Below are 15,217 nucleotides of genomic sequence, written 5' to 3'. Positions count from 1 at the left end.
ACTATTTATTTATTGTTTTTAATAATTTTTTTAATAATTCATAATTAATAATTCATTTTTATATAAATCGTTTATATATATATAAACGTAATTTAGTAATTCAACTCAAATTAAGTTGACTTAACGAAGATATGGTCTAACACAAAGTAGAGGCCGTGCCTTCACTCGCGGTAGGTGAAGGACCCTGTAGCTTGTTTCTGGCCGCCTGTAGGCTATTCTTCTGAGTTTTTGGCGAGCGTATGGCTTATGGCTAAAATCATAAGTGAAGGTTATTATCCTTGATGTTGTAATCGCTAGTAATTACATTCGATTAGTAGCCTATAAATTCATTGCATGATGTTTTATGCATCAGTTAAATGAAGTGATCGGCCAACTTAACATTGCTCTCTACCTGTTCATTCAATTATTCAAATGGGATTAAACTACATAGCAGGAAGCCTATTTAGACAAAATATTTTTGTATGATAATGTATAGGGATCCTTGGGCATACTGTGGGAAAAAATGTAGAAAATTTAACTCGTAAAGGGCCATTTTACATGTTCCTTAACAAGAGGCACGGAAGAGTGCAAAGTCTGCAACTATGTGTATGTACTGAATTCTGAATACTGAAACTGTATGTAGTCTAAACTCTGTTAAATTATCTCTAAATTAAATACTCGGCTGTTATTTTAAGTATTATGACATTAATGACAAATAGCAATAATTTGTACTTTTATACAGTATTTTTTTATTTCTTAAATTACATATGTAAAGTTTAAAAAAAATCCATAATTAATACAATAACAGCAACAGCTGCCAAAAAAAAACAAAAAAACCCCCCATAAAATTAACGTAAAATCTCCTTATTTAGATAAGCTGAGAACAGTGTATGTAAATATAATTATGGTTAAAACCTTTTCTGTAAATAATAAATAAATAAATAAAATAAAACTTCACATGACTGTCAGCAATAAAACATTAAAGGGGTTAGGTGTGGCTGACTCTTAAATTTTATAAAGAATATCTCTTTGGATTTGAGACTTTAGTCTTTGCAACTTTACAGATCTTCTTTATGCACCAAGAGCTTGTAACACTCCAAAGAGAAAGGAAAAAATGAAATCGCATCATATGACCCCTTTAAACAATAACAGATCTCTCTAGATCTCAGCATCTTCACTTATTACAATCCAGTCTGACTTTATTTCTGTCATACAAAACTTCTTATTAAGAATTAACGGAGGTTTAGATGTTGTTTTATTGAAAATAAAAATGTTTGAAGTCACCGTTGTGGAGATAAACGTTTGCTTTAGTTGGGCTCTTGACCCTTGACATTTATCTTCATTTTTTTCTGGCTGCTGTAACTGTGGACTTTTAAAGGACATTTGTAATAAGAAAACTTGCAAGAAAAATTCTGATCAAATGAAATGGGTTGCTTATTGATGAGGATTCAATCATCATACAGTGGTCTGATTCACTGACCTCATCCAGGGTCTCTGAGTGTGTTAGCTGTTAGTTTTGCATTATTTACAGAAGTCTTGGGTGTTATGATAGTTGGATATTCAGATTTTTATTTGGTTTAAATTCATTAGAAAGTGTTTTGAAGTGTATTTTTGATTCACACAAACACCAAGAATCAGCACAGCAATGGTGACAACAAAAATCTGTTTTGTGACGTTCAGAGTTGATCTGTTTATCTGAATATTTTGTCGTTTGTCACCATTGCTGAAGTTCATACGCAGATTCTTGATGTCTGTGAGTACACATGATCCTGTGCAAATAATTCCTGCATAATGACTTACAAACCTTCAAATGATCAAAGCAGAATAGGATTTTATGCAGAAACATATTAGGACTACAAAAATGTTAAATTAATAGGCTAAATCTAAATAATATACTCACAGATTAGACTCTGGATGAGATCAGTGAATCAGGCCACTATAAGATGATAGCATCCTCATTGATAAGCACCCAACTTCATCTGATCGGATTTTTCTCGCTAGTTTTAACAAATGTGCTTTTGAAACACAATTACAGCAGTCAGAGAAAAACTAATGTTAAAAAGTCAAGGGCACAACTAAAGCAAACGCTTCTGTCCACAACAGTGACTTCAAACTTTATGATGTTCAATAAAACTACAACATCTAAACCTCTGTTAATTCTCAATAAGAAATTTAGTATGAAAGAAAAAAAAAGTCAGACTGGTTTGTAATAAGTGAAGATGCTGAGATCTAGAGAGATCTGTGAGTGTTTAATATTCTGTTGGGATTTAAATGGTTTCTGTTGTCTGAGTTTTGTGGGTCACCATTGTGCTGAAGAGAGTCTGTGCTTCAGTCCTGGAGAAGAAACATCGATGTAATGCTGCATGTTGCTTTATTTAAAGGCAGTAACTGTGTAGTTGTTGATACAGTGATAGTTACATTAGCTCATGCATGTGTGCTGTTAGCTAATGGTTAACTGCAAGAGACTTACATTTTACATGTTTCACAATAATAATACAATAAATACCAATAAAATAACAGTGTTTTTGTAAAACATTTAAGAAAAAATAGGTCGCCGTGATTTTGGCAAGAAAGACATGTTCCTGGATCAACATTACTGTCCAAAAATATAGACCTAACCCAATCCCTTCCCCTAAACCTAACCCTACCCATAATTTATTCCTAAAATCAGAGTGAAATAACAAGAGTGTAGAAGCATCTAACCCTGATTGTAAGCCTAAAACTGACATTTCTTGAAAACGTATCCCTCAATTCTGATTGGTTGATTGGAATGTTGTTCCAGGATCGACAAGGATGTTGATCCAGGAACATGTTGTACTTGGTACATGTTGTACCCTACACACACACACACACACACACACACACACACACATGTTTGTTTTTGTGAATTGTGGGGACATTCCATAGGCGTAATTGTTTTATACTGTACAAACCGTATATTTGTGTCCTCATAAATCACAAACACACACACACACACACACACACACTTTATCATTATCATTATAATATAAAATATTGATTTATGCCTATTTATAAAACAACTAATTGTGTCCTTACAACATGTATCATTGCATGATGTTTTAAGAAGTGTGATTATTCAGTTACACTCAATTACACTCATAAATTTAGTCTTGTCAGTGTTTTCATCTTTATGAGCAACTGATGGCTGTTATAAAATTTACTACTGTACACATAAATTGATAATCCCGTCAACAAAAGAGACAATTTTATAGCTCCATGTCCTAGCGAGAAGAATGGCAGACATACACTGTCTGGTGTCGTATAATTTTAAAGTCAAACCTTGCCAAGATCACGTTACCTCGCTAGGAGCTTACCAATTATCATAATTGTATTGACCTGTGGCCAAGGAAAATACACATAGTCAGATTGTTAAGATACACGGACATTAACGTCTCGCTGGACGGCCGTTGATAAGGTGTAAACTATTAAAATTTGAAATCAGTTCTAAACAGGTTGACTTCGAATTTTCCGATTCGAGTCCTCTCAAAACCTGAATTAATTAATAATAACTAATTCCCTAAGAAAAAGTAATTAGACATTACAATTCCAAATTTTGAAAAGAAAAACAAAATCTGAGAATACGTTTTTACACCGTATTGTTTCTACACGAACACGAAGAAAATGAATGCATAAAACAGTACTTTTTTTTACGCAAAGCTACACAAATGTTCATCAAAAGTATTTGGATCTAATATATTTACAAACATTTACAATGCACTTAATGTTACCTGTTTTACAGTTCATGATAATGCACAATAAATTATTGTAGCGCAATATTTGAAATTTCCGTAACTTTGGTCAAAGTCTGCATCCATAGCCCCTTATGTGCACTTCTCAATATCCAAGATATCCGAATAAATTATATGCTTTTAGAAAATCTCAAGAGCAAATCAAAACACACTGAGGAAAAAGATTTTGTAGCTGTCTGATTTTTAACTGTACATGTGTAATTATAAGAATGCCATTTCTAGAAATAAACAAGTTTCCACAATTTGGGGAAAAGGAGAGACAAAACACGCATCGCATCTAATTGAAAAAATATTTTGTTGTGTGTGTGTGTGTTAATAAAGTGTAAATTATGAAAGTTCGATAGGTAGTTATCAGGTAGTAGAACATTATTTCAGATTGAATGCTGACCTTTTAATAAGGTGATAAGGCCGTCAGTTATGCTCTTTTTTCTTCCCGTTTCCCCTTCTTCTTCTTTGTCCGTGTTCTGGCCAGCTCCTACCGAGCCACTGTCATTGAGGGTGGATGTGAGATTGCTCTCCTTCTCATGCGGTGGTTCTGAAACCAAATTTTAATCTGGCGTTCCGACAGACACAACGCATTGGCAATGTCGATTCGTCTGCGTCTTGTCAAATAACGGTTGTAATGGAATTCCTTCTCTAGCTCTAAAGTTTGGTATTGCGAATAGATTTGGCGACCACGCCGTCTGTCAGACCCATAGCCAACTCCTGTTAGGAAAGAGATGGTTTGGTTAAAGTCAGCAAAAAAGGCTCCAAAATATACTGTTCAAATTAAGTTGCTAATGCAATTTTAAAGACAGCTGACATACTCCCACATTATATTAATCAAGCTAAACATTAGTTCTCTGTCCCCTTCCACTAAGCAGATTTATTTAAACTTCTCGGAGAATGATCCTCTTCTTCGCATTCTTTTTGTAATGAATAGATTTGTTTGGCAAAGCAATAGTTCCTCTAATGACAAAGCGCTTTTAGAGCAGGTCAACAAGACATTTCTTCAGTGCTTTATGGGGTGATAAAACGTGAGTTTCCCAGTCGTAAAAACAAAGTCCGCCCCTTAATAAAGTCATCTTTTTTTTTTTCTGTACTCACCACTGTGCGAGTTCATTCACAGATATATTTGAATACTTCCTTTTGGTTCCTGAGACAGAGTCTTGCCTTGGTCTGAAGCGTAATCCTGGGTCAATGAGCCCTGTGTTTGCCCTAGGCTTTGTCTGCAACTTGGAAGCACATCCTTGTCCTGGTAGAACACATTTGATCCATACTCGAATGGTCCTTGGCTGGACCCGAACAAACCGTTTTCTTGTGTTGAATAGAACGGGTTGGAGTATATCCGGTTTGGGGCCACGGCAGCGCCATACGGTGAGAAGTGTCGCACCGGGTCATAGTTTGTCACAGCAGAGGGACAGCTGGCATAGCCATCCAGTACCATCACATTTTAATGGAGTATAAATATTACACTGCCATAAATAACAGAGATAATCACTGTATTCCTTAAAAAAAAAAAAAAAAAAAAAAGCAGACACCTTTTCTCTCACTCCTTCCCCAATCTCTCTACGCACTCTTTCTTTCTTTTTCTCTCACATACACTTATTCTTGTCTTTAATTACAAGTATTGCATAAATACTTTATAATTTATTTCAGGACAACCGGCAGAGAATGAGTACGCAGCCTAATGGGCGAGATGACAATGTCAGCTGACCACTTACCTTCCAATAAAAAACAAAACAAAACAAAGCAAAACAAAAAAACAGGAAACATCAATAAAATTGCGAAAATAAGACTGGCTTTTCTGTGCCCTGTTACAGCAAAATGCAGAACATAACGCATGCACGCCCACTTATATTGAGATATTTTGATTATTGATTCTCTTTTTCCTCTCTGTTTGGCCCTTCTCTCTCTCTCTCTCTCTCTCTCTCTGACACACACTCACACACACACACACACACACACACACACAGTATCTATCATCTATCTATCTATTCTATATATCAATTTGAGGGTGACTTAGTTGTATAAATCACTTGTAGACTATTAATCTTTTTTTCTGGCTTTTTTGGCTCGTCAGAGTAATGTCCTGTAATACAGAATTATGTCCACAAGCCCCAACCCCCTATAGCATAAACGAGATTAAGATTTAGTAATAAAATTACGTAATTAGTGAATAGCTCTAGCTTCACTGGTTAGGTTAAAAAAACGATTCGCCTTACAACGATGTCGTCTAACAACGTAAGGAGTGCAAGCTGTTAACATATTTAGGCTATGCTGTTAACATATTTAAGTATAAAATTTGAAATAATGATACGGAACAGAGATAAAATATATTAACATGCTACCTGTATGAAATATATTCGTTTTGGACAATAGTGTGAATTTGGCCTAAGTGTTTTAAAAACTCTCAAATTTATGTGGTTGAGTGATCCGCTGGGACAATTTATAAGCAACTATATTTCTATTTCAAGACTCTATTTTTATTTCTATATTTCTATTTTACAGTATTTCGCAACCATACCAAGGTTCGCTTAAATGAATGCTTTTTTTTAAGGTATTGTTCACACTTGTTTCTAATGATGTGATCAAACCAGCTGTACAAAATATGAGCCAGTTCAGAGTGCACAAGTGGCACAGGTGACTGAATGATGATACGAACAATAGATGGAAACAATGTGAGAAGGAGAGGCGGAAGAGTACATGTAAGAAGTGGAGGATGAGGAGAGAAAGAGTGAGGGTTAGAGAGTGTTATCAAGGCTGGATCTGTGAGACCAGAGGGTTTTTTCTCTTTGTCTATCAAAAAAGACAACATTACTTGTGATGTGGATAAAGTCCTCAGGCCGGACTCAAGCACAAAGACATGATGCTGAGACAGAATGAATCACTCATTGACCCTGATTTTACAATTGCACAACTTACAGTATTTGAGTGTACCATAACATGCTATTCATTTAGTTTTATTTGACCTTTTTGGCCTTTGCAGTTGAACTGCAGTATGTTTGCAGTATCCAAGTGCTGAATCTATACAAGCATTCAGTACTATTCAATATTCAGCACAATACTAGGTAACACTTTATTTTGATAGTCCACTTTAGACATTCTATTAACAGTAAGTAACTTTGCAACTACATGTCAATTAGCAGTTAGTAGAGTATTAGTAGACTGTCTGCTTAATATCTTCTAACACTTTCTTTGTCAACTTATTCTACTAACCCTAAACCTACCCTGTCTACTCTGAGAGTTAGTAGACATGTAGTTGCAAATTAATGAGAATTAGTTGACATGTAGTTGACATGTAGTTACAAAGTTACTTATAGTTAATAGAATGTCTAAAGTGGACTATCGAAATAAAGTGTAACCCAATACTATTCTTGCAGTACATACACTTGGCCTATGCAATATATTCACCTAACTCAGTTATAAGTGATGAAAAAGAAGTGATGAGAAAATAAGTGATGGTTTCAAGAAATGTGTTTTAGCAATTCCGAAAAAACTGTAATACAAAAAGAAGAAAAGAGGATATCTTGCATTTTAAGTTGTTTATTTGTTGCAGCCATTCTGCCGTTTCCACATTGCAGCCAGTAATAATCGAATAGGTCGAACCTGATTTTTCTTTTAGCTGTTTTTCCAGAACGATTCAATGACATGTTACATTAATCAATGTCCATGTGAATTTCATAAAAGTCGTTGAATGTTTATTGCGAAATTTTTCTCTTTAATCTATAATCAAAGCCGTCTTCATAATGATTTATGTGACCGTACTTTTTGCGAAAGGGTTAATTTTGTTTGCTGCATACTAGTGATTAAAACGGAACTCATGACAACATGTAAAACAAACAGCAATATTTCACACAATTTGCCACTGGCTCTCAAAGTATAAAGTAAATTGGAATTAATGAAAGAAAGACATGTTGTTGTTGAGTGAATTTGTGCAGAGAATTGTTTTATTGCAGTTCTCGCCTGTGAGTCTGCCCTTTACAACATTCCACTGAGACGGAAAATGCCAGGTAATCCCATGCGGAAAAAAGTGCACTAAAATACACTTTATTTCAGTACACTTAGTACACTTCCTACTTAAAGTGCTATAATTTTACGCACTAATTTTGTACTTAATATACTAAAAACAATACTTTAGTACTTCTTAAGATGATCTCAAGAACATGCACTCAACTGTTCTGTTTTGAGACACTATGAATATGAACTAAAATGCGCTTTTTAACATAATATCTCTGTATTTTATGAAGGTAAAATGTATGGAGTTTATTTTGTGTCTTTTTTATTTAATCAAACATACAGTGTTTGAGAGTAAAACTAGTTATTTTGTAATAAAAAAAATAAAAAATTGCAAAAAAAAAACAAAAAACCTTTAGGCTCAAAAACAAAGAAATTGATAACACAATTATTTGCAGTGCGTGTAAATCTTTGAAAATTTTCTTTTTCTTTGTGCACTTCAAACACTTTTCATCACGAAACCACAAATGTTTGCTCTCTTTTCTGCTGTCTGTTTTTGCAGGTCTAAATCATTTGCTTGCGAGCTGAAAAGTTTTGCTTGCGAGTGAAGCTGTATCTCAGTGGGCGGTCTCTACTCACCAGGATGAAAGGCCTTTTTCTATTGGTCACTCTCGATTGAAGTGACAGGTTGACCACGCCCATTATGTCAAAATAAGACTTAAAATAGCATGAAAACATGATCTGTGGGAGTTTTTAGTGCGTAATCAGCTAGGTGAAATTCAAAAGAAATCTCTGTCTGTGACCAATATTTACGGAGTTTTGATTAATGATGATCCGAAAAATTCCAAAATAGACCAAGTTAAAAGTTAAATACTAAAAAGAATACCTGAAAATAAGTTCACAAATAAAATTGTTTAAACCGTTATAGAATTATTATTTTAATAAAAATGCTTAAAAACACGAACTTGATGAGATTCATACATGGCTTTAATAAATAGAATATTGATTACATTGTTACTGTAAAAATATAAAATAGAATGTTTAAAAAATAAATTAATTTTTTTACTTTTTCTGATAATGTAAGTAATGTTTATTTAACCAAGAAAATGTGACTGGGACGTGAGTTTACATTTGATTAAAAAAAAAAAAAAGGGAAAAAAAAACTTATTTTAGAACACCGCTGCACACCACTGAACTGAGTACATATCAACCGCTCACCCTTCAACACATTATTGTCACAGCCACAGATGACCAAATTTAATAGAGAAGGGAAACGTTCTGGGGCACAGAACAGAAAAGACACACAATATGTTTGTGAATGTGCCTTTGATTTACATTTGAGAGAAACTAAGAAGATTGTTAACAAGGATGCAAAAGTCACCTTCAGCTGAAAATTGCAGTTTTGAATTCAAAATAGGCCATTTGTGTGATTCACGTAGATTCAATTAGTTTTTTTTTTTAACTCTTGCTACTTCATTCTTCAGTACAAAATAATGCTCAACTTTGACAAAAATGTCATTTTTAAATGTTTTAATAGTGATTTTATAATGTCTAAATATAATTACAAACACAAAACTTGTGAAAAGAGCTATACGGCGTTGAAATGGTAACTGAGACAATGAGCGATCCCCTGCTGCCATCTAGTGGTCATAGTGGGAATATCATGACATTCATTTTAATAGGATTTTTTTTCTACCAGATGTCAGAAATCTTCAACTAGCATGGCAATTTTCCATGAATTATCTCTATAAGTAAATAAATAAATAAATACATTTTAAAAAATGCAGGTTCAAGTGTCTAGTTTCAAACAATACCAGATTTATAAATATAGACCATAGGGTTCAAGAGCTACAGACATTTTTATTTGGGTATGTCGTTTTTCAGAAAATGCTCAAAAATAGGGGCGCACAGTAAGTGGTTAAAGTGAATTTTAGATACAGTGCTCTCATTTTATATAAAAAATATTAATAACTTTGAGGCAAATGAATAAATGAATAATAACATAAATATTGTAAATCCCTCCAAAATTACAATTACATTTCAATTCACAAAGTTTACATGAAGCGGAAGTGCGCGCATGCATCGTGATACTCTCCAAAATGGAGGCAAGCCACAGCAGACTGGATGAGGAGGAGAACAAAGTTGTTATTTTTGTTTTCTTTGCGCACAAAAAGTATTCTTGTAGCTTCGTAAAATTACGGTTGAACTACTGATGTCACATGGACTATTTTACTGATGTCCTTGCTACATTTCTGGACCTTGATCGTGGTAGTACCCTTGCTGTCTATGGGAGGGTCTGAGAGCTGTCAGAATGCATCAAAAAATATCTTAATTTGTGTTCTGAAGATTTTTGGGTGAACTTTCCTTTTATAATGCAAAAAAAAAAAAAAAAGTGTCAACAGCTTTCACACTTTTCGAAATAAAAGTCAGAAAAAGATTTAGAATTACGTTTTTTGTTGTTTATTTGACTGTATTTGATACACTCCACTACCCACTCAGAGCGGTCTCGCGAGACCCACCAGTTGAGAAACACTGAACTAGACAGTGATCAGAGAGTCCCAAAGCTGCCCATGGGACAGAGTGATATGCATCCTTTACTGTGGTGTAACAGTGGTCACGTAGTTTACTGTCTCTGGCAGGGCATAAAACGTGCTGTCTGTATTTTGGCAGTTCACGGGAGAGATTTGCTTTATTAAAGTTTTGCTTTATAATGTTTTGGACTTCATTTCCCAGAGTGCAACAGAGGTGGGCGGTTCATTGACATGTGCATTTGTTATTGTTTATTACACTCACACAGTCAACTTAAGTCTCATCAAGATCATAGGCACACATACGTGGGAGATCTCAGGTGATCTGATTCTTCGATAAACCTAATTTTGTATTAAGGTAAGAATAAAATTTATACTGCTATTTTAACTATGGTGTCCCTGTTATGGGACAGAGTGATATGCATCCTTTACTGTGGTGTAACAGTGGTCACGTAGTTTACTGTCTCTGGCAGGGCATAAAACGTGCTGTCTGTATTTTGGCAGTTCACGGGAGAGATTTGCTTTATTAAAGTTTTGCTTTATAATGTTTTGGACTTCATTTCCCAGAGTGCAACAGAGGTGGGCGGTTCATTGACATGTGCATTTGTTATTGTTTATTACACTCACACAGTCAACTTAAGTCTCATCAAGATCATAGGCACACATACGTGGGAGATCTCAGGTGATCTGATTCTTCGATAAACCTAATTTTGTATTAAGGTAAGAATAAAATTTATACTGCTATTTTAACTATGGTGTCCCTGTTACTTTTTAAATGTAGATTTAAAAAAAAGAAAGAAAAAGAAATCCATATTTTTTTTGTTTTTGTTCATTTGAATGTTAATTTGCTGCCGTTCATGATTGGAGTTCCTGTAGCTGAATTGGTAGAACATCCAAACCCAAGGTCATGGGTTTAATTACTAGGGAGCATATATAGTGAGAAAACATATGGCTTGATTCCATTGTAAATCACTTTGAGAGAAACAGTCGACCAAATGTAAATGTGTGAAATGGGTGACTTTTACCTACTGAAAATATCATCATAAGTAAAACATTTGCTGACATATTCAGGTGTCAATATATCTAAACAAGATTTTATATCTGAAAACTACAATGGATTTTTACAAAAAGGCTGAAGGGTTATGTTTTACATATAAGTGCTGATACAATGATTAAATTAATAGATTAGAAATGTTGAAGATCATTAAACGATGATGATTACATGCTATTTGACTTGACTGCTATTTCTGAGTAAACATTCAAAGAAAGAATGCTGTTACCCCACTCTCATGCAGTTTCACAACACATGGAAATCTAATAGCAGTCGTCTGCAGTGTCAAGCATTTAGCTGTCCAGCCACTTTAGTTATTTTGAAGCACTGAACAGCAGTGTTATGGGCTTCGATGCTGAACAAGTTGCAAAACAAGTTTTCAAAGTTTTTTTTTTTTGCACACTGTTTGACTGATCTCTTTGTCAGTGCAGTCATATGACCTGATTTATAGCCATTGGTATGGAGGAAAACAGAACTGTGACTTTCCGAGATGTTGCCAAGAGCTATTTCTCACAGACAAGGGTGGACTGTAGCTAAAATATAAGCAGTCATAACAGCTGGAGCAGTCATGACTGGATAGGTATTTTTAAGGTAACTCCTGTACAGAATTAAACATTGTGTTTATTTAATACAAAACAAAATATGTGGAAAGGATTAACCTGCAAAGCAAATACGTTATGTTACCTATCTTGTTTCTCAGGTGGGATGGCTGACAGTGAATGATTACTACACTTTTGCCTGGGCTCTAGCACCGGAAGGGTATCAAACAGGAACAGATGCAAACTGTAGTGTGACCTTTCACTGTATGTTTATATTTAATATATAATATACAAATTTTTTTGTGTTTATTTATTTACAGTATCCCAGTGTTTCTGAACCATGTTCCTGAAGGCACACATTTTTTTGGATGTCTCCCTTTTCCAACCCATCCATTTCAAGTCTTGGGCTGTGTTTGAAATCGCCCCCATACCATCATTCACTATTCCCTACATTAGTCCACTAATACAGTCCAGCTGAAGGAGTGAATGAAAATTAATGAGCGAATTCAGAAACTGAGTGCGTCGGAAAGGCTGCTGCTTTTGCATAGTTTGTGCTTGCTGTTCAATAATCATTTGAAACTTAGCAAACTGGCAGCTCCAGTAGAAATGAAAACATTTTTCTTAAAATCTTCCATGGAAACTAGTAGGTATAAACCTTAATTAAATTATTTAGTAATCAGTTAAAAAGAAATGTATGTATGTATATATGCACAACCCTCACAGTTCATTATGGGTATTCTCTAGCCATTGAGTGTACATTATTTGTACCCCGCTATTGCAGTGCATTATGGGATTGTAATGGTTTGGACACGACTACAAATGGCCGTCCCTGTTCTGTCTGTACAGGCGTCTCGTACTTGAGCTTACTTTACTTTTTATTGTTCTCGACAACTTCTTTCACATCACTGAATTGCGTGAAAACATTCAAGTGTCACTTCCCATTCTAAACCCTTAAAGTAACCACCATTCATTCTATCTTATTCATTTAAAAAACACTTTACTTCAAAACACCATCAAATTATTAGTCTAACTAAGCATGCCACATTTCCCTTTCCTTTCTAGTGAGCTAAGTCTGAAAACATGTTAAGTAACCCTGAAAGCGTGCAGGCCAAGTGTGCAGTCTGGTATGTTCTGCCTTGTGGTGCTGCAGATTGTGGCCCGATTGTCGCTTGTGGGGTCGTCAGATGCTGTGCTGGGAACAGAGGGAATGATGAACTCAAATGAAAGCAGGGGAGCACAGCGTCCCGGGTGTGACCCACACCAGAATGGCACAGTACTTTCCTAAGATCACTGACATGCCAACAGAAACAATCAGATAGCAGGAAAGTGTGGAGCTTGTGTGGCATCTGAACCCACACCAAGTTCAGAAGGAAGATTCTGGGAAACCAGGTATTTTTCTTTGCATTGTATCTGCCCTGTGCTGTGAGCTGTTGTTCACACACCCTGGCTTACACCACTGGGTTTCCACCATGAGAAATAGGAGGGTGAAGTCTGCAGTTGTGGCATGCTGAGCTGCTCTGTAGTGTAGAAGAGTCTGAGACAAGGCCTTGTTGAAAGTAAGCTCTCAGACCATTTTTCATTGACTGATTAAATCTCTCTACGCCCCCATTTGACTGTGGATGATAGTAAGCTGTTCGTATGTGTTGGATCCTTTTGCTTTGGATGTAATTGGCAAACTCAGCAGACACTAGTTGAGGGCCATTGTCTGTCGTCAAGTTCCTTGGCAGGCCCCAGGTGGCAAAGAGCAACTTGATGCAAAGAGCAAATCAATGATGGAACTGGACTTAACAGAGCCTACAGTGCAACCTCTGGCCAACTTGAGTATAGATTATAAACTACCACAAGGCAATGCAAATGACAGGGCACATCATGGAGTTCACCACAGATATCCAGTTGAATGTGGTCCCAAGGTTTAGTTGGCCAAGGCAAAGGCCCCAGTGGGCCAGTTTACCCTCTTACAAGACATGGATTAAAGTCCTGAACAAGCTGCTCAATGTTTTTGTCTAATTCTGGCCACCATACAAAATCCTTACCATCCTGGTTTAACTGTGCCGAGATGGCTCTCATGCATGAGTTTAGCAGGGACAATGGCTTTCGCTGCAGACGCAAGCTCTGGCACTTGATGTGTAGCCTAAATATTGGAGTACAATGACGAATGGCCCTCAGCTGAACCATGAAAATCAACAAAGTCAATCTCTGGTACCACAAGTAAGCATTTCTCCACATTAAGTGTCAGATTATATTGAATGAGTGCAGCAAAAGTGGCCCTTAAGCATTGCTCATGAATCACTGCATTCTGGACATGGACATTGACATCATCAATGTATAGATGGCAATGCCAGGGACACCAGCAAGGATGGTGGACATTATTTTTTGGAAGCAGCTATAGGGGCAGAAGGCATACACGTGTAACGGAATATGCCAACATGTGTAACAAATGAAGTAAGATTTCTGCTGTCTGGATGAAGGGGAACCCAGAGATAACCTTGACGTAGGTCAAGTTTGGAAAAAAGTGTTGAGCCGTGACAGGGCTCACAAAATCGCTAGCCCGACATCCCGGGGCTATTGTGTTTTCCATTCGGGCTACCAAAATGTATGACCGCCCTGCCCGATGGGCTGTCTTGAACAGTGATATAAAATTCCTTCCTTGATTTGCGTTGTTCACTAGCTTGTAGGGGTAAAACGGATCGTAGTTGATCGTTTGCACGTGTTTCTAAGTCTTGCCGATTTAAACATTCAAGTGTTTTAAATCATTCACCCGCATTCGGAGCTGCATCATTATATTGGATCCGTGCATTCGGTCTTAAAGGGGCAGCAGCCTATAAATACCTGCTGTTCCATAAGCGCCACCTGCTGTCAGAGAGTGACATTTGCGTCTCATTCACAAAGCAGACCATTCTGTTTTTGCTTCAAATTTCGAAATTATACAATCACATTGCAATCTAAATAACATGTATTTAGCATCTTTGTTTGGATCATGATTAAAATGCAGTGGTTGCCTCTGATTTTAAATGGAAAAAGGACAGCCAAAGCCTTAGTTTGTTTATATGAAGAGATTTATTTTATTAGTATTATTTCATTATTTGATTTGGGATTTGTTTAAAAAAACAAGTTAGTTTTATTATTTGACACCTTTCAATTTCACAAAGAAATGTGCAGCATTTTGTTGGAGAAATAATAAAAGGACACCTTTTCGTTTAGCCTATAATTTGTCTTAAATCTCATTTTGTTAAAAAGAAAAATTGTGAGAAAATTGTAGTGAGAACTCAGTATCGTGAATCGTATCGCATCGCACCGCGAGTTGAGTGAATTGTTACATCCCTATATGCTACTAGATTTTACTGTGGTATCAAAGAAGTATTCTGTTATTTAAATAATAAAGAACCATATTTTTTTTGCTCATCTGCAAAATGA

General features: G+C 35.8%; 1 protein-coding gene and 1 pseudogene across 1 annotated transcript in view; one reads left to right on the top strand and one right to left on the bottom strand.

Annotated features, from left to right (window-relative positions):
- Positions 1-4,120: 4,120 nt before the first annotated feature.
- Positions 4,121-5,175, bottom strand: LOC107754563 (homeobox protein Hox-C6b-like; annotated as a pseudogene).
- A 5,684-nt stretch (positions 5,176-10,859) lies between these two features.
- LOC107754557 (calcium-binding and coiled-coil domain-containing protein 1) overlaps positions 10,860-15,217 on the top strand; it is a 17,737-nt gene continuing 13,379 nt past the window's right edge. Inside the window, 3 exon segments of the mRNA XM_074560229.1 lie at positions 10,860-10,933; positions 11,696-11,855; positions 11,965-12,067. Of these exon segments, the coding sequence (XP_074416330.1) occupies positions 11,724-11,855; positions 11,965-12,067 (235 nt within the window). The 5' untranslated portion in view covers positions 10,860-10,933; positions 11,696-11,723.

This window comes from Sinocyclocheilus rhinocerous, unplaced genomic scaffold, assembly GCF_001515625.1.
Source record: "Sinocyclocheilus rhinocerous isolate Xijiao unplaced genomic scaffold, SAMN03320098_v1.1 scaffold2006, whole genome shotgun sequence".
In the NCBI taxonomy this organism is placed as follows: Eukaryota; Metazoa; Chordata; class Actinopteri; order Cypriniformes; family Cyprinidae; genus Sinocyclocheilus; species Sinocyclocheilus rhinocerous.
This window is presented reverse-complemented; position numbering and strand designations above follow the sequence as displayed.